The sequence below is a fragment of the Symphalangus syndactylus genome, chromosome 18 (genome assembly GCF_028878055.3).
Source record: "Symphalangus syndactylus isolate Jambi chromosome 18, NHGRI_mSymSyn1-v2.1_pri, whole genome shotgun sequence".
Taxonomy (NCBI): Eukaryota; Metazoa; Chordata; class Mammalia; order Primates; family Hylobatidae; genus Symphalangus; species Symphalangus syndactylus.
This window is the reverse complement of record NC_072440.2, coordinates 82809834-82837669: the sequence shown is the minus strand read 5'-3', so window position 1 is coordinate 82837669 and position 27836 is coordinate 82809834. Positions and strand designations below refer to the sequence as shown.

At 47.3% G+C, this 27836-nt stretch overlaps 1 protein-coding gene across 1 annotated transcript in view; it reads right to left on the bottom strand.

Annotated features, from left to right (window-relative positions):
• ALK (ALK receptor tyrosine kinase) overlaps positions 1-27836 on the bottom strand; it is a 744900-nt gene that overhangs the window by 122050 nt on the left and 595014 nt on the right. The window contains exons 6-8 of the mRNA XM_055254443.2: positions 13585-13716; positions 5651-5782; positions 3206-3306 (exon numbers count right to left, since the gene is read on the bottom strand). Of these exons, the coding sequence (XP_055110418.2) occupies positions 3206-3306; positions 5651-5782; positions 13585-13716 (365 nt within the window). The remainder of the gene's footprint in view (positions 1-3205; positions 3307-5650; positions 5783-13584; positions 13717-27836) is intronic.

The window sequence follows — 27836 nt, the reverse complement described above, 5'->3', positions numbered from 1 at the left end:
GAAGAGCTTGTGGCGGAGAGGAGGAACACAAAAAGAAAACCAAAATCACAACGTTCTCTCTTGTTTGTGGCTGGGCGAGGCAGAGGTCTTTAAGTATTCATGCCCCATGTGTAACTATGCAGAGAGATAGGAGGCAGCCATGGTAGTCAGCAAGAGCAGGCTGCAGGAGCCTGGAGGGAGGAGGTGGGAGTGGAGCAGGCTTCTGGAATGCCCTGGAAGTTAGATTGGCACAAAGGCACACTGTGGCTATGACTCCATTATGGGGGCTCCTGACCTGGTTTCATATGCTCTCCCACCCGCTTCTCTTCGCCCCCGCCTCCATCATTTCTCATCCCTTTTCTGACTCATCCTTCTAAAAGACAAGTGATATCACGCTATTTGGGGCCACAGACAGGGGAGGAAAACTCTCTGCATGGGCTCAGAATGAATTTCAGTCACAAGTGGCAAGCACACCTACGGCCAATAGCCCTGAAGTTTCAGTGCACCTCCAAATCACCAAGGACAGGGTTTAAAAACGCAGAGCCCTGGGCCCCACTCTTAGCGATGTCATTCAGTAGGTCCAGGGTGGGGCATTTGTTACATTTTCCAGGTGAATGTGATTGGTGAAACACAGAACTATTGGTTAACTCACTTCTAGATTTTGCAGGAAGTTCTCGAAGATGACACCAGTTCTTCTCTGGGAATCCATTGATGATTGTGGTTTCTTGAGATAGTGTACAGTGACTTTAACTTCCCAGAGACCAGGACTGAGCTGGGTTTGGAGAAGGTCCTTTGTGACAGGCATCAGCCTCAGGGATCAGCTGGACCAGTCGCCATTCCCTGTGGGCCTGATGCTCATCAGAGTCCTGTCCCCAAAACTCTGTCTAGTGTCCACCTTTCTGCACTCCGGCCCCATAGGCAACAGAGACCCCTGTAGGGTTGGTGGGGTTTGAAAGCCCTAAGTGAACCTCACATAGTCCCCCAGAGAAATGCAATATCCATTTTTTCTGCCACTGGGGTTTAGCCTGTCTGGGAGGAGGAAATCAACTTCCTGCATTCTGCATTTAGGATTCACATAAAATAAATGGTAGGGCTTACAAATCTAGAAATGCATATTTCTATTTTGGTTATTTATTTTCCTGATAAAAACATTTCTCCCAACATTGGGAATTCAAAGACCCATCAGCATTAGACAAATGGTCTGAAAACCTGAATGTGAAATCATATGAATATATATAAATATAAATAATGTGAGTGTGGATTGGACTTATTCTCTTCCCTTCATTATGCCTGCTGAGCCAAGTTCTGGAAAAGGGCAGGAAATAGCAGAAACAGCCCAGAGCAAATTAGACTGCAGGAAAAATAAAACAGGCCAGTAAAACAAAACACCTGTTTAAGCTATTGATCAACTCAAAGGTTATTAGAGAAATGATGAAGTATTAGAATAATATCATTTGTACCTTGACATTTCTTTTTCTGAAATTTGGCTCTTATTAAACCCAGCGAAGAGTAAATTTAAAGACCAAATGCTCTTAAGGATCCTCCTGTCCTCTCCGGTGGGCCAACCATCTGTCCTCATTTATATGTTCTCTTAAAAAGCATTCCTTTCTAGGTACCTGCTTTCAGACACCTGAGAAATATCAGCAACGACTGTGTAATTCCACCATCTGCACGAGATAGCATGGTTTCGCAAATACAATTTAATTTAATGAATCTATTTATTTGTGCTCAGAATTCTTCCAAAAAGGATTTAAGGTGGTTCACAGAGATACATAAAATCTAGCAGGATAGCATAGCCTAGAAGAGGGTGAGAAGGAAGTGGCGAATGTCGAGTTGTAAAATCAAACCAGGAGTAAGCTGCTACAAATTGCATATCATGAAGTCCCATTTGCTTGCCAAGTGGAGCCTTGGTTTTAATTTAACCACTCCTCGGATTAAAAAATCATTTCTACATCTTTTCCATTCTTATTTGTTTTCTGTCTGTGAGTTTTTATTTTATGAGAAACTCGAGGGGCTTGAATCTGCCTGCGTCCCCTAGCAGGGGCAATCCTGTTGTCTGTCCCTGTGCTGGCCACAGAACCACCTCCCTGGGATTTCTGTTAGCCACAGAAGAAGTGAATCTGGTCAGTTTCACAGTGTCCATAACTTGACAGGAAACAAATTGCTCATAGGGTGCATAGCTGTTCCTGAAACTGAGCCAGACAGGAATTTCTCCTGTGAGCGTCCAGAACGAGATGACTGGCCAAATCTAAACTACATGTAGATTTTCTACTACGTGCAAGATGTTGATGCAGGTGCAGTGAGGGAGTACGAAGAAGTACAAGACATGCTCTCTTGGAGCTTACAGTCTGATTTCTGGCTCAAGTTCTCTTCCTCTTCCCCCAGTGTCCTTCTGAATGTTTATACAGGGTGCCAGGCACCCTGTGGGCTAAATACCGCGGTGCTTACTTTGTGCCTGATGCTCTTCCAAGCCCTTTGGACATTATCTATTTAATCTTCACTCTTCGGGGTAGGCACTATGAGTGTGTTCACTTACCCAGTGAGGAAACTGAAGCCCCAAGAGGTTAATTAACTGCCCAAAGAAACTGTACAATCAATCAGTGGTGGAACCTGACTTGTACTCAGAAACCTGATTCTAGAGTCTGTGAGCTTAATTACTGTACCATGTTGGGGTCTTAAGTACATTTCTTGGCCCCTTAAGAATATGACTGTATGCTAAGGAACAGGGCGCCAGTGCCTCCACCCACACACCAATGAGATAACAGCATCAGGAACCATTTGAGACAGTGGCTTTGAAGGTACCTCACTGAATGCCATTGATGTCTTAGTGAAATTTATGTAAATCAAATTTTTGAGGATGTATAGTATTTACAATGTATTACAAGAGCTCAATATTTTTAAAAAGGATTCTGTAGAAAGTCTTTTGTAATCCTTGTCACTCTCCCTTATGCCACGGAAAATCTCTTTTGGGTTTGATTAAATCATGGTTCTACTGCAAATAGTTCAGTGCAGCTGGGTATGGCTGTTTAAGGCATGATTCTCTGTAGATAGGGCTTTACCATGTTGATGGACATGCTCTACCTCGAAGATGGCAGAGGTGGCCCTCTTGTTCTCTCCCCAGGAGAATTACCAGCCCAGCCAGCTATGCTACTTTCTTAATCTGGGTTCCGGAAGTGACAAGAGGTAGGAGGAGAAATTAGAGAACTAGAGAAACATTGAGACTTGCCTCACATGGAGAGCTCTTGATCGGTGCGGGAAATGTAGCACTGGTCACTGTAGCACGTTCAGAAGTGGGGACATCAGTGGTACTGAGCAATAGAGCATGGTCTAGGAGAGAGGAAAAGAATCACAAGCACACCATTATCAGGAACTGGGGGACCAGGGGTGCAGGGTTAATGGACTGTGCACAGTTCTTATCTAGCCTAGGGATATCTTTGAGGAAACAGGTTTCTGGCCTACAATGGAGAAGAACGCCCACCTGTCAATAATTTCTTTTTTTTTTTTGAGACAGAGTCTCACTCTGTCGCCGAGGCTGGAGTGCAGTGGCGCGATCTCGGCTCACTGCAAGCTCCACCTCCCGGGTTCACGCCATTCTCCTGCCTCAGCCTCCCAAGTAGCGGACTACAGGCACCCGCCACCACGCCCGGCTAATTTTTTGTATTTTTAGTAGAGATGGGGTTTCACTGTGTTAGCCAGGATAGTCTCGATCTCCTGACCTTGTGATCCACTTGCCTCGGCCTCCCAAAGTGCTGAGATTACAGGCATGAGCCACCGTGCCTGGCCAACAATTTCATTCTAAACTGCCTGTGAGGTCCCAGCACCATCATCTGGGCTACCACATCCCTGATCTTCCAAGGTTACCAGCTTCAGCCCATGGCCCAGGACTAGCCTGAAGCACACTGGCCTCCCCAGCTCCACCCTCCCCATTTTCAGTCATGTGTGGCCTTCCAGTGGTTTCTGCGACCTTCACTCTCTTCTCCCCTGTCCAGAACCCAGGTCATCCTATGCCCCTGCCCATGAAGACTCACTTCTTGTATTTTCAAAGCACGGCTCTGCCTGAAAATCCGGGAGGACAGGGGCTCCCAACCCCACGTGGTGGTAGGAAGAAGCATCTGCAAACTTCCAGGGTCTGCAGAGCATTTTGTAGGTGGTCAGTGCTGTGGTATGAGTGCCATTGTGAGGTCACAACATTTTAGGGGGCCACAGAACCCCAAGCATTACTTTAGTCTTTCCTTTCTACCTTTCTGCCTCTCTCAGTAAAGGCTGTTATTAAGTAACAAATTCAGGTGGGTCAAGGGCAGAGTAACCAAGAGATCTCAGCAAGCATGAGGGAGATTCAAGGGGCTGGCATTGTGTGACTGGGGACAGAAAAGCCCTCATGCAGGCAGGCGGGTCACAATTGTTGCCTTGAGATTTCTGAAGGGCTGCCTTGGTGGGAGAGGGGGTAGTTCATTTCTGTGGGGCTCCAGGGGGCAAAAGTCATGATAAATGAGTAGAAGTCACGGAGAGGTGGAGCTTGCCTCCAGGTAAGGAAAGCTAATCTGTGACTGAGAACAACAGCATGGGCTGCTGTAGGAGGCAGTGGGAGCCCTGTCACTGGAGGTATTCCGCAGGGCTGGATGTTTGTTTGCTATGGATGCTGTAGTGGAAATTATCAAACTGGGAACAGAGACATTAAGGGCACATCCAGCTTGGAACTCCGTTTCTCTCCTCTGCGTCTTTTACAGACAGAATGCTAAGAATGATGCCGCTGCACGGTAAGGACTGAGCCAACTCTTACTTTGTTCAACAAATAAGCATTGGAGGGTCTCTATTTCCACAGAAAGAAGGCAAATGAAGAGGACAGAAGAAGGAGAGAGACCTTCCCACCCCATCAGCCCTATGCTGCAGAAAGGTGGGCACCAGGGCCTGCCCAGGCCCCATCACCGGGGACAGCCCCCAAAGCTGGCTAGCCTGGCCTCTCCAGCAGCCTAACGTTGGGAGCTGTGCTGGCCTTATAGACCCTCTGTGATGCCACATCCTGCCCAGCCTGGTGTCTCTGAGTCTGGAGTCAGCTTACCCAGGAGCGGCTGGCTATCTCTTGGCTGCACGGAGGCCCTTTGCTTTCTGCCAGACATGCAGGGTTTGTGGGGAGGATGGGCCCCGGAGAGGGGAGGACAGGTATTACTAGCTTAAATCAGAGGTGAGGTGGGAGGATGGCTGGAGGGGCTGTGCTGCAGGGAATGGACCATGGACCAGGTGTAGGGTGAGGTTCCCTGGGCACAACCCCGGGGCAAATGACACAAGGCCTTGCTGTGCCTCAGTCTCCCCAGTCATAAAGAGGGCTATGGCTTTCCCTACCTCTCAATGAATTATGTGCCTGACACATAGGACGCCCTCAACACATACTTGTTGATGGAAAGGATTATTATTGTTGTTGCTGTTATCTTTTTGTTAATCCCTCCTCATGGTTCTTATTTTAAGTAACCAAAGGTGACATCTATCTTGGCCAGATTTAATCACTCGAAAGCCCAAGGTGTGAAGAGGGAATTGTGTGTGAGTGCTCTAGGCAAGCTTTGGTCAGACACCCGAGCTTGCCCTGCAGGTGGGGTGAAGCCCAGCCCTGAGTCTCCCATCTGTCTATGTGGGCATGAAGATGGGCACCAGGGAAAAGGGAGGAGAGCAGAAGTACCTTGGTGGTCCTGGAACCGGGCATCCTTCAGGGTCCTGACCTGCCACTGAGGAGTGTGGGGTGAGAGTGTGCCTTGGGTCCAGCCACAGAAGCCATCTTCAAAGTTGCAGTAAAAACCCACAGGGAGTTTCCCTATGGAGAGAGCAGAGAGGCACAGTCATTTCCAGGACCACTAAAGGCAAAATATGCCAACGCCAAGTCGAATTAGCCAGGCATGACCAAATTATCTTCATTAGTAATATAGCTCCCCAGCCAGAATGCTGGATGACTAATGACACCGATTATAATGCAAAGAAGCCCCCAAGCCCTAACTGATGCCCGTGCTGGTTTACAGTTTTCTTATCTTCAGAAAACAAAATAGGAAAAATAACTCCTCAGCATGGGTGTTGTTAGTCCAGTTGTATATCTGACAAAGCAGAGGCTCAGAAATGTGAAGCAACCTGACCAAGGTCACACAGCTAGCAGGTAACCCAGTTAGGATTCGAACCCAGGTCTTCTGCTTCTAAATTCTGCACTCTTTATACTGATCACCATGATTGGACCCCAGGAGAAGCCGCTGTAGAGCTCACTACATTTCTAATGCTTGACACAGTGTCCAGACTGTGGTGGTGGTTGTGGCAGTGTTGGCTGGGGGTTTGTCTGGGTCCATCAAATTACCTGTCTGCAGAGACACATATTGCTCAAAACTTTCCATTTGCTTTCCCTTATCTCCCAGCCCCCTTGCAGTTAAATGAAGACATATGATGTGCTCTGGCCAATGAATCGTGAGTGGAAGTGATGTGTCTTCTCTGAATTAAGGCTGCGAAAAGCCCTTGTGTAAATCTTTGGTTTCTCTCTTCCTTTGCTGAAACAACCAATGAGAATTCTTGTTCCTAAGGGTGAGACTATATTGATGGAGGAGCCTCTGCCAGCCTGGGTCCCTGAGTGATCCTGTGGAGCAGAGGCCCCTCCCACCCACACCCTCATTGGACGGGTGCTGTAAATGTTATCCCAAGTCACTGAGATATGGGGTTTATTACTGCAGCATAATCTAGCCTGTCCTGATCAAACAATCCCAGTCATTGGGGCCTCTTTATATCATCAGTGGGCTCAGCACAAAGGGCACGTCATCTTTTTCTCTACATCAGACTGATCTCAGGTCCCATTGAAGAGGCGACAGTCAGCTTTCTAGACTGTGTATTTCCCAATATACAGTCCACAGAAGGAAGAGGAAAGGATAAGAGGGTGAGAGAGAGAGAGCTCACTTTCTCCAGCTCACTCTGAACATGGCTCCAGGAAAGGCACTCAGCCCTGAGGAGCTAGTGGGCTATTCCAGGCAATTCTGATGGCTCCCAACACCTCCCAGCCTAGCTGCGGAGAAGTCTGTGTCTCCACGTGGGAGGAAAGAAGCTCTCTAGCTGAGACCCACAGCACTGCATGTCCTTCCTCTGTCTCAGCCTTCTTGGCAGCAGCAGGCTGACAAAGAGGGCCCTAACGCTTCCTGGCTGTGACAGCACCTTAGTGAATTATTACTCATTTCCCCCCGATTCTCTGTGCATTTCACACAGAGGCAGAATTATAAATTAAAACAGGCTGTCACTGACTTTGAACATCTCTTCCCATTTATACCCCCCTGAAGAAATCATTTCCCCCTAAGCCCCACATGTTTCTCTGATTAAAAATCCCAAAGCTAAGAAGAACTTTCTGTTTTATCTTTTATTCCCCCCTCAAGGGATCCCGCATCTACTTCTTTTGCAGAAACCAACTGGTGGAAGTGACCTTCTCATGGAATGTCCTTCACAAGTGAGTTTTAAAAACCAAGGCCCGACAGGGTGTGGTGGCTCATGCCTGTAATCCCAGCACTTTGGGAGGCTGAGGCAGGCGGATCACCTGAGGTCAGGAGTTCGAGAACAGCCTGGCCAACATGGGGAAACCCCATCTCGACTAAAAATACAGAAATTAGCTGGGCCTGGGGGTGGGCGCCTGTAATCCCAGCTACTCGGTAGGCTGAGGCAGGAGAATCACTTGAACCCAGGAGGTGGAGGTTGCAGTGAGCCAAGATTGCGCCACTGCACTCTAGCCTGGGCGACAAGAGCAAAACTCCGTCTCAAACAAATAAGCAAAAACAAACAAACAAAATACCCCAAGGCCCATGATGGAAGATTCCAGTGGGTGATGGATTCCTGGAGGAAGGAGGAGACCAGCCTGAGGTGGGAGACGCACAGTACGTCACTCCCTCCTTACCCTTTTAGGAGGCAGAGGGAGAGAACTGAGCCTGGATCATGGGTATTGGTACCACAACAGCACTGGAATCCAGACATATGGGCTCTAGTTCTAGCCTCACCACTTCCTGCTTTGTGATCTTACAAAAGTCACTTCTTCCTCAGAGCCTCAGGTTCCTTATCTGTAAAATGGGGCAATATTAGTGTCTAAATTTTACCGAGCTGGTTTGAGGATAAAGTAGGGGAGAGAGTGTGGAAACACTTTGTAAACAGCCAGAGGGGTACAAATGTAAAGTGGTGGTAGTGTTATTAATTGCCATTCATACCTAACTTGGAGCTAGCTCGTCAGAGGATGGCTGAAACTGACAGCAAGTCCCTGCCTGGCTCTCTGGAAATGCCTGTTGGAGGCTGCATATGTGATAACTCTGCCTATGCCTTTCGGCCGGACAGGATTGAAGAAAGCCATCAGCATTCTCTGTCTGTGGAATCCCATTCTTGTTTCAGCTTGCCGTAGAATCCAGGGTGAGCTGGGAGCGGAAACCCCTTTTCTTTCTGGCTGATTCAATAAAGGGAGAGGAGGTAGGCAAAAGAGCAAGACAGGCCAGTGGACAATCGATGTGGCAATTAAAACCCCTAAGGGAGGAAGGAGAGCTGAGGGTTTCCATGACTGTAAACTCATCAGGGCAGCGTACTCAGCCAGAAGCCACTCCTGAGGAAGCTGGTGGGGTTAAGGTTAAGAGTCAGAACAGGCCAGGCGTAGTGGCTCATGCCTGTAATCCCACCACTTTGGGAGGCTGAGGCAGGTGGATCACGAGGTCAGGAGATTGAGACCATCCTGGCTAACACAGTGAAACCCCGTCTCTACTAAAAATACAAAAAAATTAGCTGGCCATGGTGGCGGGTGCCTGTAGTCCTAGCTACCCAGGAGCCTGAGGCAGGAGAATGGTGTGAACCTGGGAGGCAGAGCTTGTAGTGAGCCGAGATCGCACCACTGCACTCCAGCCTGGGTGACAAAGCGAGACTCTGTCTCAAAAAAAAAAAAAAAAAAAAAAAAAAAAAGTAGAGTCAGAACAAAGACCCCTGTGGATTAGGCTGCAACTGGGAAATCACCACTAAGGCCAATTGCTGAGCAAAAGGTTGGTGTGCAGGGTTGGGTCTAATGGTATCAACTCATCCTCTGATCATCCTTTTCTCTTCTCATTCGCCCCAAGCTCCTACTCAGTCAGCACACTGGAGGACTTCAAAACTTATTTGCTGAACAAAATGGGAGTGAGCTCAATCCTCTAACTCTTTACCACTCAAAAGGTGGTCCAGGGACCAGCTGCAGCCTCATCACCTATGAATCTGTAAAATGTATGGAATCTCAGGCCTTGCCCCAACACACTGAATCAGAATCTGCGTTTTTAAGAGGCTCCCCTAGTGACTTCTGTGCACCTTAAATTTGGAGACGCACTGTTCTAACCAACCCCCCTCTTGGGCTGTAGCCAGTTATTTCATTGGCTGGATGGCCAAATCGCTCTGTGGGTAGGTCAATCAATCCTGCAACATTTGGCAATTATGACACCTGATTCCACTCTAAGAGAGACAAATTGGTAGAGTCATGGAGCTGTGACCTCAGCAGCAGCTGTGGGAGCTGCCAAGTATAAACTCCAGGCCAAATGACACTACTTCTTTTCCTTCCTGCGTGACAACTCTGTTAACATTTTTGATAAATATGTGCTATACATTTTCTTGAAAATACAGAGTCATGGGAAAAAATGCTAGAAGAAATACATCAAAATATTATAGTTATCTCTGAATGTTTGAGAGGGAGGATTATGGGTGATAGTTATTTTCTCTTGTGTACATTTCCAGATTTTCTGTATTTTACAACCAGTATGTTTTATCTTACAATAAAGAAATACACTTTTAAAACACTGTTTTTGCCTGGCAGGAAGAGTATCCCCAGCACATAGATGAGATTATCGAGTCCATGGGGGAAAAGTGATCTGTCTGCAATACCCAGTGAATCATAGACCCATCCAGTGAATGAACTGGGGACATCTGGCCCCTTTCTAGGGAGCCACATGCCATCGAGGCCGTTGGTCAGAACGCACAGAGAGTCACGAAGACCCCCTTCAGTGCATTACAGCATCCGGGATGTCTCACTTGGATTTGGCAATGTTTAATTAGAAATGCAGGAGTGGCTGTATTGGAAAGGGGACCGAGAGTAGTGTGTTGGGTTGTGGGTTTGGAGGAGAGAGTATGACGGACAGATGAGTATCATGATTGGCTAGAAAAGGGCAGGGGAATGTCACCTCCATCTCAGGCCCTCCACTCATCCTGGACAACTCTTAGAATTTTTAAGAGCTCCAAACAGATCCAGTTATGTTGCCCAGAGTGAGTCTGATAATCTGTTTGCAGCCCCGGTGTGTGCAGGGGACTCCCTCTGGGAAGGTGTGGGGAGTTGAGGCTGGCCCGTTGGTAGGGGGAGTTGATTAAGTGCAACCTACTTTCCCCTTCCAAATTCCAACCATGGCAGGGTTTGGTCAACTACCCTGGCCCAAGATGAAAGACCCTCAGTAAGGTTCTTTAGAAGACCTGGCCATTCCTAACAGAGCTGAAGTGTGAACACCTGCTCAGAAGAAACATTTTAACAGGTTCCAGACCACCTGGGAAAGAGCTGGTATAGTCAAGAGTATTTTCCTATGATATTGGTGTTGATTCTGGAAACCATCCCCATGAAGAAAACAATAACATGAATAATACTGGCTAACATTTACTGAGCACTTACTTGGTGCCAGGAGCTGCTCCAAACACTTCCTGCTTGTTTCTCAGACATCAGAGTGTCAGTAGGCATCACATTACAGATGAGGAACCCGAGACCCAGAGGGGGAGGCCCAAGATCTGAATCCTCCTATCCCCAGAGAAAGGCGGTAGCAGAGCCCTGGACCTCCCTGTCTCTTCCTGGCCCCTTCATCCTGGGTGTGTCTGTGGCTAGGTTCAGCGCCTAGCATAGCTAAGTGCTGGAAGCTCGTGAAACAGTTTACCCTGCAGTGGTTCGAGTGTGGCTCTGAAGTCAGACTGAGCCTGAATCACTGCTCAGCTGCTGGCTATCAGTTTCATCATGGACGACCACTTAAATTCCACGAGCTTCAGCTTCCTGGTCTCTAACAAAGATGGGTACAATAGCATCACACAGGATGTTGTGAGGATGAGGCAAGTTCATACATGAAAAGTGTTGAGAACAGCTCCTGACTCATAAAGGCTCAACAGCTAAGCTGGTGTTGTTGCTGTTGTTATCTTCATGGGAATGGTTTTCAGAGTCACCATTAGTGTGATGGGGAACACAGCAAAAATGCCGGAGAGGATAAGGCACACAAATAAGAAAAAGGATATTTTCTAAGAGTTCTGCCAAGATCTGAGGAGGAATAACTCTCCTGAATTGAACTTCCCTCCCAGCAACTGCTTTCTGTAGCCAGGAACACAGTGGGGGTGTTCTCCAGGGTGGAGGGGTTACTCTGACAGCTTGTCAGAGCCGCTTTTCAAATGTGGCTGAAAAAGCCTCTGGGCCCCAGGTTCTTGCCCTCAGTGCCTGAAGTAGACTGCCCTGAAGCTTGGAGCTGGCCAGGAAACCAATAGTGGTAAGCTTTGGAGTGGTGGGAAATGCCCTGAGCCCATAGTAATGGGTTGGATCCTGAAGGCTCAGGGCTCTAATCTGTCCCTGACATGCTGCGTGACCCTGAACAAGTCAATTGCCTTATCTGTGCCTTCATTTTCCCAATTGTCAATCAGGTCGTGGCCTGCCCGACCTGTGTCCCAGCTGGGAAGTGGGTATCAAAAAAACTTGAAAAAGGCAATCGTGAAATCACACAGTTCAAAGGCACTGCTGGAAACACTGCAGACACAAATAAATAGAGACACACACAGGCCCCTGAACAGGGCATTGTGGGCAAGACTGGCTTCACTTTGGGCCATGTGTGTAATGAGAACTGTACGAGAAAGGCCAGGAGCGGAACAGAACAGGGCAAGCAAAGCCCTTCCCTGTAACTCTTTGCTGAGTTTTATCTAAAAACATACAACTATTCCATTATCATTGAAAAACTTCACTTGAAAGTTTCATATAGAAATGAAGTTTTAAAAATGGGAAAATGGATGTCTTTATTGCTTAAATTAGAATAAATGAAACCTTCTCCACCCCCCCACAAAGGGTCCAGATGACTGGGGCGCAGAGGGCCCTGTTTTGAAACATATTTTGGAAACTTTCTTGCAGGCCAGTGGGGTCTGCATATCTGGGAGGTGAGGCATTTGCTCCGGGTCTGGGCCCCACCGCAGGCACCATTGTGCCTCATCCTTCCCCAGTCCAGGCTCCATTTCACTCCTGCCCCTGTGTGGAGCTTTCAGTGCTTTGAGGGAAGATGCCGAGTTATTAATCTCTGCTCCAGGATCTGGCACGTTTTCCAGCTGCCTGTAGGTATTCTGGAAGCGTTGGTGGTTTCCGTGGCAAAAACATCAAGGGCTCTGGAGTGATTACTTCTGGAGAGGCAGCTGCAGGGAGCACCATGTTCAAGTGCAGGAGCACCAGCTGGGAGTCTACTCCGCCCCGACTGCCAGTGGGGCCTCGGCAATTTGTTTTCCCCTATGGAGCCCAAGTTTCCCAACTCATTCTTTCCTCTCATAAACGAAGAGTCAGTGAGTACAGATGCTGTGCCAGGAATCATGAGAGGTATTGCTATGGGAAAGATGACCAGACTCAAACCACCAAGAGAGGAAGAGAGACATGGAAATCACCTCCATTAAACATAATGGATGCATGCCCACTAGTATGGCTAAAATTAAAAAGACAGATAATATGACATGTTGGCAAAGATATGGAGAAAGTGGGCCCCTCGTAGGATGCTAAATGCCCAGAATAGGCAAATCTGTAGAAACAAAGATTAGTGATTGGTTCAGGCTAATGGCAGGGGTTTGGAGCAAACTGGGGGGAGATACTACAGGTTCCTTTTGGGGGTGATAAAAATGTTCTAAAATAAAATTGTGATGATGGTTGAACAACCCTGTAACTATATGGAAAACAGGGAATTGTACACTTGAAGTGGGTGAATTGTATATGAATTGTATCTCAAAGCTATTCATAAAAAGTAATGGCAATGATGATATTTGGATGGATCCACTGGATTGTGGGGGAAGGATCCAGAGGGAGAAGAACCAGTGGTACTTGTGGGGGACAGTCAGGGAGGCTTTCTGAAAGAATCGACTCAGGGCGAGTCTTGAAGTAGATGTGACTCGAGAAAGGAAAGGGGAGACCATGTGAGCAAAGCCATGGAGGCATGAAGGATCTGTAAGGTGGTTCCATACGGCCGGAGCTGGGGTGCATGGAGGAGGGAGAGGATGAGGGGCAGGTGGGGAATGAGACTTGGAAGGCGAGGGAAGTCTGGGCATGGAGGACTTCCAATGTCACATTAGAGCTGGGCTTTTATCCTGCACATTTTCTCTGTTCCTTGAGGATGCTGACAGCATAACTTATAAGATCTTGTTTGGTTCTTGACTTATATCTACGGACCAGGCTATTTCTAGACCACAAATCTTAGCTCTGCCTCTTGAAGACTGTGTGGCTTTGCCACGAGAGGAGTCACAAGTGTCATTGGATATCGAGAAGGCTGTCCATGCTCTCATGCCTGGGATAATGGGGACAACAGGGGGTTATGAGCATGGGCTGGGCTCTGGCAGGGTGGGGTAGCCCCATCTACTCACGGCACATCTGGCTCTCATCTTCTCCCTGGGCGCAGTCCTGGTGGAAGTCACAGGCCTGCCCAAGCTGGAGGACTGTCCCATTCCAACAAGTGAAGGAGCTCTGCAGGGCCATCTTGGAGCCTGGGGATGTTCCTGGAAAGCACACAGACACACAACCATGGTGAGTTTGCATGGCCCCAGGTACCAGCTGGCCTGATGGGTTGGTCCCATGGGCAGGCTGCAGGGACAGCATTATCCCGCCCTGCCATTCACATCCCAAGGCCTGACTGAGACATCTGCATCTCCATCTGGCCACACCCAGGGCCAACACCAGCAGGTGAGAGGGGTCAAAACCCCTCACGCTCATCCATGGCCTGCTGGGGTATCTCACTTTCTAGGAAGGTGAGCAGCAGAGTGGTCCATGTTCCCTCCACGACATTCCTCCTCGGGGGTCCTCAAACCCATGACTTTAGTGTGCCAAGTGGATGGCCTCCAGGTGGAGTCTCACCTGCACAGACAGCTCCACCCTCAAGGTCAAATTTGGGGTACCAAGAGGTGGATCTGGTCTAGTGCATGTCCCCCATGTTCTTGACCCCAAGTTCTACCACTGGAGTGACTTACTGAGAAGATATTAGAAAGATGCAGCACTTTCTGTTCTGGAATGCAAAGAACATGATCATGCAAGCCTGGGCCTCAGATCTGGACTTGGATCCTCCTGCCTGGCTGTATGAGGCTGACCATGTCCCTTCTCTGTGTGGCCCCTGTCCCCTCCTCTATCAAAGGAGGGATTTCTATTAGATCACTAAGGTTTGCTCTAGTCTGAAATTCTTAGATAATTAATTTTTTCCAGAGGGGGAAGGGATGGGGCAGTTTATAATGAACATAGAGTTATCAATTTCTGGATTAAGAACAATGCATTTTGATAATGAATTAACCTGTGACCACTCACATCTTTGCAGGCCCCAGAGATTCAGACAACAGGAAGGAGAAGGCTGGTCTGGCTTAGCCTCCCTGACCAAATGGAGGGCTTTGCCTGGGGACCACCTCACAAGGCCTGGCTGGTGCCTCCTGCTACTCAGCTCTTGCCTGGTGTCAGATGGGGAGCCTCTGGCCCCTGTGGAGATGAGCAGGTAGGGCTCACCTGGGTCAACACCCCGAGTGAGCCTGCCTTACCCTCTGCCTTGTTTTCTAGCTCTATCCTGGTCATAGCTGGTGCGAAACCCATCTCAGTGCTCAGGGCAGTGGGGGGAGATGAACTAGGATCCCACTTGGCTAAGTCCCCCAGCCTCTCTGAGCCTCACATGGGGGTGGGGCTTTTCCAACTCTGGCTGCAAATCAAACTCAACTGATTCTGATGCAGTACTCTCCAGGTTAGGTGATCTTTAATATCTAAAACTCCATGATTTCCTGGTTCAAAGGACTCTTCCCAATAGCACTGAAACTAACATGAAGCCCAGCTTGTTTACTTCTGGAATTCCTCCATCTACTTTAGCACGTCCGGCCCTGTGAGGAAACTAGACAGGTCTTAATGATGTCCATTTCCTAAGTGGGAAAACTGAGGTCAGAGAGGTTCAGTGACTTAGGTCACACAGCTGGTATGTGGGATACACACCCAGCCTCTCTAACTGTAAAGGTGCCCTCTCCATCTCACAGAAGGAGATGCTGGGGGTGGCCTTGTGCCCTCTTTTCTAGGGTAGTCCAGATAAGGCAAAGTTTGTCAGATGACAGCAGATGGCCACCCAGCATTATCCACCCTGCCTCCTGCAGGGCATTCTCTGCAAATACTAGTCATGGAAAAACAGATCCCACCTCCTTCCAAGGAATCATAGCTGAGCCCTTTCACCTGCTCTTCAAGGTCCCTGTGATCTGGGCCTAACTTGCTTTTGCCTCTCCCTCTGCCTCTCCTCATGGACTCTGTGCTGCAGGCTCCCAGAGGGTGATGAACGTGGTAGTGTGATGGCTGTGTGATGATGCACCCCATACTCTGCTGATTGAAATCCTGCTGTCCGTCCAGGTCCAGCTCACAGACACTGCCTGTAACAATCCTCACACCTTCCTCCCCATCTCCATTTGCGAGCTGCTGGTTCCACACAACCTGCCTCCAGAAAGCTTGTGCATGATCCCATCATCTCCACCAAGTTGTTTGAGCTTGGTGTTCCCCCAGCCTTAGCAAGTGCCTGGCCCCTAGGAGGGTTCATGAATAGCCTGCGTGTTAGGTTACCTATCTTAAGTAGGCTGAATAGCAGACCTCCAAATAGACACATCTGAAGCCCTGGGGCCTGTGAAAATGTTACCTGTGTGGTAAAAGAAGCTTTGCTGGTGTGATTAAGAATCTCTAGCTGGAGATATTAACCTGGAATATCTAGGGTTGGGGGGCATGGGCAATGTGATCACCAGACAAGAGAGTCAAAGTAAGAAGTAGGGACTGTGAGGGTGGAAGCAAGTGTTCGGAGTAGTGAGAGGAAGGGGCCACAAGCCAAAGGGTGCTGGCAGCCTCTGAAAGCTGGAAAAGTCAAGGAAGCGATTCTCTTAAAGCCTCCAGGAGGAACCTGGCCTGCCTGACATGACTTTAGTCCAGTGAAACTAATTTCATACTTCTGCCCTCCAGAACTGTAAAAGAACAAATTCATGTTGCTTTGTTACATTTGTGGTAGTTTTTACAGCAGCAATAGAGAATGAGCACTCCATCGAAACCTGACTCCCGCTGAAATCCCAGATAGCTGAGCCTCCCATCATCGGGATCCCAGAGTAGACTTAGATCCACTTCTCAGTGCTCTAACTTGTTTTTGTGACTAGATCTTTGCAGTCCCCTGGACTGTTCACCTCTACCTTTTTCTTACTCACACAGAAGGAAAAACACCACCCCATTCATCCCTGGGCCTCAAGATAGCCTAAGCAAGGTTACCCCAAATAACTTATAGATTCTAAGTGCAGGAAAATGCACAACAAAAAATTACCCTTGAACAATACAGGTTTGGACCCACTTATACATGGATCTCACCCAACGTGGATGGAAAATACAATATTTTTGGGTTTGGCAGGGCTGACTGAGCCTGTGCAGATTTGGGGGTCCTGGAACCAATCCCCCACTGTATGGAGGCCATATTCTCAGACAAACACACAGGATCAAAGTACAGAGGGAACAGCAGAATGAGACACAATGCTCATTTTAGGATGTAAAATGTCAAATTCATTTTGCAGCTTTAATTTTGGGCATCAATTCTTCACCGGTCATTCATGTCCTCTTGGAAGCTGGAAGGTAAAATGCTTTCTGCACAAACTGGTGCTGGTCCCACGGAAGGTGTGTTCTCCCTAAAACAGTGGGAGGAGATGCCCCCTTGCCTGGGGAGCTGACGGGGCTGTGTCCCAGGAGTCGAGAGCACCCCAGAAGTAGCACCTGCTTGCTTGCTAAACTTGTAACAACCAGGACAGGGCAGTTCTATTCTTTCTACTTAGTAGGAGAAAATGGGGAAGGCCAGTGTCCTCTCTGCCCCTCTTTCAAGGCACAGGTATTTAGGATAACAAGAAGAGTTCTCACATTTGCTTGGTGATTTTGTTTCCAAATCACTCTTTCTTATGCCTTACCACAGGAGACCATTAAATATAGTTAAGACCTTATTACCCTCACTCCCAGCCCTGCCACAGAAAACATAAGTGAACTTAAAAATCAGCCAGGCGCGGTAGCTCACACCTGTAATCCCAGCACTTTGGGAGGCCGAGGTGGGCAGGTCACGAGGTCAGGAGATCAAGACCATCCGGACTAACATGGTGAAACCCTGTCTCTACTAAAAATACAAAAAATTAGCCGGGTGTGGTGGCACGTGCCTGTAGTCCCAGCTACTTGGGAGGCTGAGGCAGGAGAACCACTTGAACCAGGGAGCCAAGACCGCGCCATTGTACTCCAGCCTAGGAGACAGAGTGAGACTCCATCTCAAAAAAAAAAAAAAAAAAAAATCTATGAGGTCTCCTTCAACCTCCTGGACAAATCTAGGCTGTGTCTGTTTCATCCACACCTTATGTCCCAATGTGCATGAGTGTTTCACACACCAATCACCTGTCATTCCTCAAAGAGGTCTTACAGCTTCTTTTACTTTCCTTCATTCTAAAAACAGAATCCAATTATCTGAAGTTCAAAAGCAGTGTCAAAAGAAACAAAGAAAATGCCCAGAATCCCACCACCCAGAGGCCACCATTTTTAACATCTTGGTAGATTTCTCTTTGGTTTAGTTTCTTCTGCCCATGCTTTATAAGTATGTATAGTTGTGTCATACATATAGGCCTTAAAATAATTTAGGTTGTATCACAAGCTTTTCCAAAGGTTTTAAAATTTTCCCATAAAAATCCTTTTTAATGGCTACAATATTGTGCAATATGTCCCATCATTTATTTAAACATTATTCAATGATTGGGCTGCTAGTCTGTTTATGATAACGCTTTGAAGAATATCTTTGAGCGTAAACCTTTGCCTGCACTGCAGATTATTTTCATAGGATAGATTCCCAGAAGTGGAATTACTGAATCAAAAGGTATAAACATTTTAAAGGCTCTTAATACAGATTGCCAAATTGCCTTCTAGAAGTTAATCCAATTTACACTCTTCACCAGCTGTGTTCATACATGCATATCCCTCATACTACATCCTGGCCAACCCTGAGTTTTACCAGAATTTTTATTTTTAACTAAAGGTATCCCTCTGCTGTTTTATTTTGGATTTCTTTGATAGCCAGTGAAGTTAGTTTTTTTTTTTGTTTTTTTTTTTTGGTTTTTTTTTTGTTTTTTTTTTTGTTTTTGAGGCAGAGTCTCACTCTGTGGCCTAGGCTGGAGTGCCGTGGCGCAATCTCAGCTCACTGCAACTTCCGCCTCCTGGGTTGAAGTGATTTTCCTGCCTCAGCCTCCCAAGCAGCTGGGATTACAGATGTCTGCCACCATGCCTGGCTAATTTTTGTATTTTTAGTAGAGATGGGGTTTCGCTGTGTTGGCTAGGCTGGTCTTGCACTCCTGGCCTGAAGTGATCCGCCCACCTTGGCCTCCCAAAGTGTTGGGATTACAGGCATGAGCCATCGTGCCCAGCCTTGAGGTTGAATTTTTTCTCACATTACTAGCCTTTTTTTCCTTTCCAAATTTATTTTTTAGGGAATTGCCAATGTATCAATTAGGTTCTTCCTGTTTTCATACTGAGTTGTATGAGGTCATTAATAAGGATGTGAAACTATTTATTATATGCGTGACAATTTTTCCCAGTATTTTATGTATATTTTCATTCTGTTTATAATGTATTTTGATAAATAGGCATTTAAAATTTTCTGAGACAGGGTCTCTGTCACCTAGGTTGGAGTGTCATGGCGCAACCTTGGCTCATCCTAGCCTTGACCTTCCCGACCTCGGGTGATTCTTCCACCTCAGCCTTTTAAATAGCTAGGAATAGAGGTGTGTAGCACCATACCTGGCTCCTTTTTTTTCTTTTTGTAGAGATGGGGTTTCACCATGTTGCTCAGGCTGGTCTCAAATTCCTGATCTCAAGCGATCCTCCTGCCTCAGCCTCCTGAAGTGCTGGGATTACAGGTGTGAGCCACTGCACCCAGCCTGAAATTTTCATACGATGCCACCCTATTCATATTTTCCTTGGTGACTTCCTCTTCTATATGGATGCTTACAGAGTTTGTTCCATGTGGGATCAGTAGGTCATATGTGGGTTAACCTTTGGAATCTTTGGCTTCCCCTCTCTTCTGGGGACACCTTCCACCAACTCTTCCTCTTTCGGCACTGGGGATCTAGATCTCACCACCTCATCTGTGCCATTCTCATGGATTCTCCCCTCCATGAATGGCCCTTTTCCTCGGGTACATTACTTCTTACAATTAATGTGGTAGACACTCCGCTGCATATCATTACTATGGCTTGTATGCCTGACTTCCTCATCCACTGCAAGTGACTTGAAGGGAGGTGTCAAGTCTCACCTTCAAGAACCTCAGACAGTGTCTCGTATAAAGATCTAAATTCTCCCTATTTAGGAATTGAACTGATCCTGTATATTAGCTGGGGAAGGTCTCATTATGCCCATTTGATAGTTGAGAATACCAAAACTCCGAGTGGTTCCTGGCTGGCTGAGGGATTGGTGGAAACCCATGGATTTGGATCCCTTGTTCTCTATTCTGTATGCTGCCTCCAAGGAGTGGTAATGGTGGGCATGGAAGGTCAGGCTGTCAGCATCTCTGCCCTTCACCCACACACCTCGACAAAAGAGGAGGTCCAGGAGCAGAAACCAGTGTGGCTTCCACTCTCTGGGGCCCTGGATTTTGTCCCCTGGACCTGTCTTCCTGGGTGGAAGCACAGCAGCAGCCCAGAGGTGCCTACATTTTCAGCACTGCTACCAACTCCGCCCAGTCTCCCTCCCCGAATGGAGACTTCCAGGCTCCCTGGCACAGCCTCCTCCATCCCACAGGGAGCTTTACGCTTGCGGGAGAGTCAGTTAGATGGATGCCTGGTACTGTGATCTCTACTGCCAGCCCAAACCCCAAACTAATGAGGCACAACAAAAAACAACGCTCTGTCTTCTCAAGTTCTGTTTTTTTATGGGGCCCATAAATTCCAAGAAGGAATGTATCCTTGGTGAATGATTTTAATCAAGGGCCTGAGTTCCCAAACAGCATCTTCTCTGTGGTTATAAAATGATTGTTCTGGCCTGCAGTGTAGAGTACCCTGAGGCCCTGGCTGGCCACAGCCTGCAGAGCAGCGAGGAAGGGCAGTGGCTTGGACATGAAAAGCCAGCTCCTGTTTCCCGTCGACACTTCTGATGCCTTCTGCCCATGTGGTTCCTGGTAACCACTGAAACACCTAAATGCCCTAACAGGCAAAAGTAAGGGAGATCTGAGATCAAGCCCCTCTGGGAAGAGTCGGTGTTTGGGGATCTTTTATCAGTAAGGGTCCTTTCTATGGGAATTTTCATATTAGCCTTTGAAATGGCACTTCCCCCAGATTAACAATGTAAATCACAGGGGGTTACCTTTATATAGCATTTTAATAGCTTTCAATGTATTTTCTTTACCCTTCGTTTGAATCTCATAAAAAACTGGAAGGACTGTTAGTAATATGCTCATTTGATTAATCAGAAGACTGAGAATGTGAGAGCCTACACAATGCACAGAGAAATGATTTTTAGACAATAAAGCACTACAAAAGGTAACCAGCGACTTACTGGGTACTTTGCAAGTGGTCTCACAGCTAGTAAGCCACAGATAGGGGCCCAAGGCCTGGTCAGATGATCCCAGCTCGAGTTCCTCTCCCATGACTCAGATTAAATTCTCTTCTAGGAGAGGCTCCCTGACTGCCCATGGGAGTCACTTGGGAAGTGAGGAATATTTTTGATGTTCAGGCCAATGAAATCAGTATCTCTGGAGGACAGATGCTTGGCACTGGTGGTTTTAAAAGTTCAGGGTGCCGTGGCTTACACCTGTAATCCTAGCACTTTGGTGGGCTGAGGCAGGTGGATTGCTTGTGGTCAGGAGTTCAAGACCAGCCTGACAAACATAGTGAAACCCCATCTCTACTAAAAATACAAAAATTAGCCAGGCGTGGTGGTGGGCACCTGTGATCACAGCTACCTGGGAGGCTGAGGCAGCAGATCCCTTGAACCTGGGGGGCAGAGGTTGCAGTGAGCCGAGATCATGCCACTGCACTCCAGTCTGGTGACAAAGTGAGACTGTCTCAAAAAAGAAACAAACAAACAACAACAACAACAACAACAAACTGTTCCTCGGGCAATTCTCAGGGGCATATACTTGAGTATTATCTCCTTGGAGGCCTGGAGATCTTGGGCTGAGATGCCTCTGTATCAGGGATGGGTTCTTCACTGTTGATCTCAAATCCTGTCTCCAAGGCGCCTTCCATCTCTGATGTCCTGTTCTGGGCAGTAGCTGTTGGTGGCTACGTGTCTATGAGGTTGATTGGATAGAGTTAGTGTTGACTTTATTAATGCTGGCTGCTGTTAATGACTCTCCCCTGAAGCCTTCTCCCCTCCGGGGCATCTTTCCAAAGCCACACACTCAGCAAACTTGCCTCTCGATGGGATTTCCTGTCTGAGTCATCCGTCACTCGCATCCTGGAACATCTCTCCTGGAGCAGCATGCCACATTTGTTTGCCCATTTATCTCCTTTCTGGTTATAGTAGAAATTAGTTCAGATTTGCACTGGAGACACACGTGGCCCAGGTCAGGTTACGTGAATTGCTGTTCTACACCACAGGTGATTTATTGGGTTCACTCACTGAGAATGATGCCTCTTCCCTAATTGTGCATTCAAAACAGAAACCCACGCATCCTCTGCTCCTTCAGTTATGTCTTAGAGATTTGATGCTACAAAACCTACACAACTCTCCTAACTCAAATTTCTTTTTCTAAATGAATGTCAAATTTTCGGGCGCTTAATTTTTAATTAGGGTGATTTATGTGTCATTTTAAAAAGGCACATTTCTATCAGCTTTCTGGCCATCTCCCACCTGCTTGCTCTTGCCTAACTAATGACACTCGTTAAAGGAGGAAATTTGAGTGCTGCTTCAGTGAGAAGGGGGTCTTGCTCTTCAATTAAATGAGGGGAGACGACACGCGGGGGAACCTGGTGTCTAGGGGACTCAGGTCAAACCTGGGGCTGCAGCTGGAGTCCAGGGGACTGGGTCATGATCTGGACTAGGAAAATCAGGCTCTCAACAGCCTCAAGACATGAAAATGGATGGTGACATGATGAGAATGTAGTCGAGTGCACAGACTAACAGCTACAGATCCCTTTCTGACGTTAATGGGAGTATTGGAAGGCCTGAGAACTGTGTAAATTAAGCCTGGCAGAGACCAGTCCTGCTGAGGGCTTTGAGCCTCATCAATTGTAGTGTGGACAACCTCATTAAAGAGCTGGCATCTTGGGTTTCTACGACTCAAAATGTAAATCAGCGAGGAGCGGGTCTCACTATCGATGGCTGCTGGTGGGCTGGGTAAGAAATCACGATTCTGGGAAGTGAGAGAGTTAGCTTGAGGCCTAGCCTTGCCACCAGCCCTCTGGGACCATGAGCAAGTCTCTTTCTTTCTGGGCCTCAGTTTCCTTGTTTGTAAACCCTCTAAAGCCAGCCATTCATAGTTGCCATGGGCTCAGCTGTTGCGTTAATGGTGTGTCCACACACACCTATATGAGAACCATGCAGGAGCTTCCTGGGCCTGACTTCAGTCCTATAGAATCAGAGGATCTGGGTGGGGGGCCTGGAAAAAGCAGGTGCCACAGGCTCTCTGGGTGATAACTGAGTACAGCCAAGTCTGAGAACCTCTGGTGCCTGAGAAATGGATCCTTAGTCCCTTCTCCTCACAGAGGAATTCCAAGACCTCCAGCACCTCTCACTGCCCCCACCGTCTCATTGCAAGGATTTCCTCCTTGGTCCAGGATTCTCAAGAGCACCTTTCACCCCTAGTTTCCATGTCTGTGAATACTCTCGCAGGCCCAAGGACCCACTTTGTTCAGTTTGTGTTGATGAGCCCCCTAAGGTGTAGAGAAAATAATACTAGGCTCCAGGCCCCATCTTCTACTAGTTAGTGGGGTGAATGCTGACATAGCTTGCAGTTTTCTATAAATTGGGGATGCTGCCTAATTTACAAGATTTATGTGAGGATGAAATGAAATCATGTGTACATAAAAGAATACATGGGTTCTTATTATGGGCTCATTTCAGAGACTATCCTAAGGACTTTGAGAGGACCAGCTATGGAGGGTGGATGGGAAGGGGGTCAGTAGGGGGGTTACAGAGGCCAGATTTTGGGACAGAGAGAAACTTTGGGTGTCCTCATGTCACACAGTAGAGATGAGGCTCTGCCAGATCCTTTTAGCAAAACAGTAACTGAAACAAATGCAAGAGTCATTTCCAACATAAATAATAGCTATGAAAAATTATACTTGCAGTGATGGGTTTTCAGCATTAGTTGTCTCTGGAGTCACCTCACCACCGGAGTCAGCTTTCTGAGGTCAGCTCCTTTTTGGTCCTAATCCTACCATAAACCTTTGCTGGTTTCCGCAGCATTCAGTCCAAATCCCAGCTCTGCCATGTCCCTTCACATCTTTAGCTAAACATCGGGACGTGAGGTTCCTTACAGCTTTTGTATAACTTTGTTCCGTTGTCTAGAATCATCTTGATCTCAATAATTCCTGCTAATTCGGATGCCACTTTCCCCAACTGCTTGCTCTTCTCTCTTGAAGAAAGACACGCATCTCCCTCTGGGGTGCTGATGCATACCTTTGGCTGTGCCCTGCCTCACTTTATTGTGTGTTTATATCTGCATTGCCAGCTTCTCCCACTAAATTCTAAATTCCTTGAGGCAGGGAGTCCATGTCACTTATTCAATCTCCTCAAGAGTGCCTGTCACATAGCAAGTGCTAATGTATGTAGTCAAATAATACAAACCAGATCACCGAGTTTAAGTAGAAGAATGCCGCAAGGTGGGGTTTCTTTGCATTCTGCTAGGAATTACTAATTCCTTTGGGTTGCACTGCAGAAATCGCACCCACCTTCCCCAGTCCCCATTTCAATCTTTGGGCTTCTACAATGTGCCCAGCACTGGGGTGACAGTAGTGAAGAAAGAGCAACATGGCAGGTGCGGTGGCTCACGCCTGTAATCCCAGCACTTTGGGAGGCTGAGGCGGGCGGATCACCTGAGGTGGGGAGTTCAAGACCAGCCTGGCCAACATGGCAAAACCCCGTCTCTACTAAAAATACAATAATTAGCCAGGTGTGGTGGCATGTACCTGTAGTCCCAGCTACTTGTGAGGCTGAGGCAGGAGAATAGCTTGATCCCAGGAGGTGGAGGTTGCAGTGAACTCAGATCTCGCCACTGCACTCCAGCCTGGGTGACAGAGCGAGACTCTATCTCAAAAAAAAAAAAAAAAATGATGTGCCATCTCTGTGGAGGTGGTATGTGAGCTGATAGTGAAGGATGAGAGAGAATCAGCCATGAAAAAGGCTTGGAGGAGCAGAAACTGCAAAGCTGGGGGTGTGAAAAGATGTTCCTGATCTAGAAGCAGAGCTGAGGCCAGTACGGCTCAAGAGGGTCACAGATGGTCACAGAGGGTTATGAGAGGTGGCTGCGCAGGGAGGCCAAGGCCCAACCAGGCAGGACCCTGTGGGCCGTGGCAAGGAGCATGGACCTTATTTAAGGAGTTTAGACAAGAAACTGAAAAAAATCTAAGTCTTTAGAAAGATCATTCTGAGTGATTCGGGAAGAATGGTTGGAGAGAAAATGGAAGTGGGCAAACCACTTGGGAGGCTGCTGTTGTAACTGACCAAGAAAGTCACAAAGGCAGCTTGAATGAGGCTGGTGACATGGAGATGGAGGGAGGTGAGTGGATACGAAGGTGAGCCTGATAAGACTGGCCGAGGGCCCAAGGTGATGGTGAGAGAGGACAACATAAAGGATGGCACTAGGGTGGGACCAGGGCTGCCTGACATGACAGAGCCTGTGAGGGCTGGTTTCCAACTTCCAATTCCTAGGACAAAGTCAGTCTCCGTATAGATTTACTGAGAACCGCCAAGATTCCTGTAGGCCACCCGCAGGAAGGCAGAGTGCGTTTCATTTTTGTGGTCGAGTTCTCCAAAGGAATTAAAAATTTCCTTATTCTTTTGTAGTCTCCATAGCCCCTTTATTTTGTTGCGTGATCCTTTCCTAAGGTTTTCCTATTCAACATTTATCTTCATTGCTTTGTTGAAAACACACACCAATAATTTCATTTGTAATATTATAAATGACCTCTGTGTACATTTTGCCATTAATCTCCCTGCAAAGTTGTTGCATTTAACCATTCTGCACCATACCTCCCCGTAAAATTTGTCATTTTCTCCTCTTGTTTGTTCAGTAAACAATGCAATTTCAACTGTACCTTGGAGAATTAGTACTAATCACAAACAAATTATAGCTACTACTGAGACTACTGCAGGGACCAGGCTTTAGATTCTGCAGCAGAGAAAGCTGCTTGGAATGAGAGCAAAGGCAAGGAGGGCTCATTCAGGCTGGAGGAATAAAGACAGGAGCACCTGATCATGGGTAGTGGCCCCTTGAGGCACCTCCAATTAAGGAAGCCAGGTGGATTCAGCCCTCTTAAAGATACACAGGAGGTCATCCTGCCCCCATTAGATCCACGGTAGCCACAGTAGAAGGGCTGGCTAGTTGCTAAAGAGACAAGACAGCCGCCGGGTGCTGATGCCACTGTCAATGATCATAGCAATAGCTTCCACCCTCACCATTGATTGAGTGCTTACAATGTTCTAGGTCCTGTACTCAAGGCTTTATCAGCATTATTTTACTTGGCTCTTACAGTAACTCTATAAAGTAATTGCTCCCTCATTTTACTGAGAAGGAAACTGGAATCCAAATATTTGTAAGATCATTCCTGAGGTCATAAGCATTGGCAGAGCCAGAGTTTTATGTCTGTCTGGCTCCCGGAAGCCCACGCTCTTAATCAATATGCTAGCCCCACCAGGGTGGAAAAGGCCATTTTAGAAGCCCCAGAAATGAGCAAGAGGGAGGATTGTGGAGTGCAAGCCAGTGGAGCGCCAGAGAAGAATGTGTACAACAGGCAGGAGGCAGGGCCTGAGCAAGCAAGCCTGTGTCTTGGGGACCCATGGAGGGTGGCTAGGATTTGGGAATAGGATTCCAGTCTCTCAAAAGGCTAGAACATTCAGTGTGTTCAGAGGAATAATGGACCAAGTAGGCACTAAGGTCCAGGAACCTGAATATCGGCATTCAGGGTTTGTCCCCATGAGCCAGGCAAAAATGCCTCCCCCATCAGGGGTTGTTGGGGCCAAATGAGATAATTATGGAAAGCACTTTGTAAACCACCTAGTGCTAGAAAATAATGAAGATTTTATTTTTAATATCAACCATCTGACATTTACACACGATATCACTAAACCCATAAGAGGCTTCCACACCTTCATCTTTACTGAAATGTTACCTTCTCAGCAAGGCCTTCCCTGGTGGCTTTATCTAAAATCTCTTCCGTGGCCTCTAATCCAAATCACAGGTACTTCGTCTCTCCTTTCCTTGCTACCTGTATAGCTGAGCAATATACGCCTTCCTCATTAGTGTTGTTGGTAGTCTGTCTCCCTGACTAGCACTCAGGGGATGGAGAACTTAGTGTGTGTTTCACTGCTGAATCCCCAGTGCCTAGAACAACGCCTAGCACCTGGGAATCTCAATAGAAGTTTCTTGAAAGAATAAGTGAATAATGCTTTTTAATAAATAGTTTTGGGTAATGGATTCAGAAGCAGGGTTTATGCTTGTTCATAATATAAAATTGGTATTTCAGAGGACTTCCACATAGCCCCAACTCCTGTGGCTATGTGTGTACAAGGCTGGCATTTGTTCATATAAAAAGCAAATCATGTAGAAGGCTCCTTGTAGTGATGGTGGCCTTCTCTGTATCTAAAGACCTTGCTCAGTGCTGCCAACTCCATTCAGGACGATGGCTGCCCACTCATACCTGCAATGGGGCATGGACTGGGAAGCTGATGAAATCGCAACTGGCATAGGCTGCTGGGAGCCACCATACATGGAGGAGAATAATGGCTGATTCACAGTGAGTAGCGAGAGGCTGGGAGACAGTCAGCAAGGGCTTCCCAGCTGGGCCCAGTGGCATGTGCCTGTAGTATTAGCTACTTGGAAGGCTAAGGAGGGAGGATTGCTTTAGCCCAGGAGGTTGAGTCTGCAGTGAGCTATGATTGTGCTTTTGCGTTCCAGCCTGTACAACAGAGCAAGACTCCATCTCTTAAAAAAAAGTGCTTCCCATTCTAGGCACAAAGCCAAGTGCAAAACAGACTCCAAGCTAGCAGTGTGCAGTGGATGGGCCATTCTTCCAGCTAGGGGCGAGAGGAAGCAGGGTTTCCTTGGAGGAAATGTAAGAAACTTTGGTATTATCAAATTTGATAGGCACAGTTCAGGCAGAGAAACCTGGAAATGGGTAGAGTCCCCTGTGAAAAGATCAAGATCACTTTCTATGGCCAGGAGTCAAGAACCTCTTTGTATTTTTTAGTTTTTAGTTCTTTTCTAAGCCTCTCGTGTGAGGGTCTGAACTTCTCAGAACCACAAGATTGGGAGAAACCTAATGAAGAAGGAAAACTGGATGATAGGCAGTCAGGAAGGATAAAAAACAACAACGAAAATAATATTAGCCTACTATGTATCGGGCATTTTTTGTATGTGTTATCTTTCACTTGATTCCTTCAATGAATGTGACTGAAATATACAAGAAGA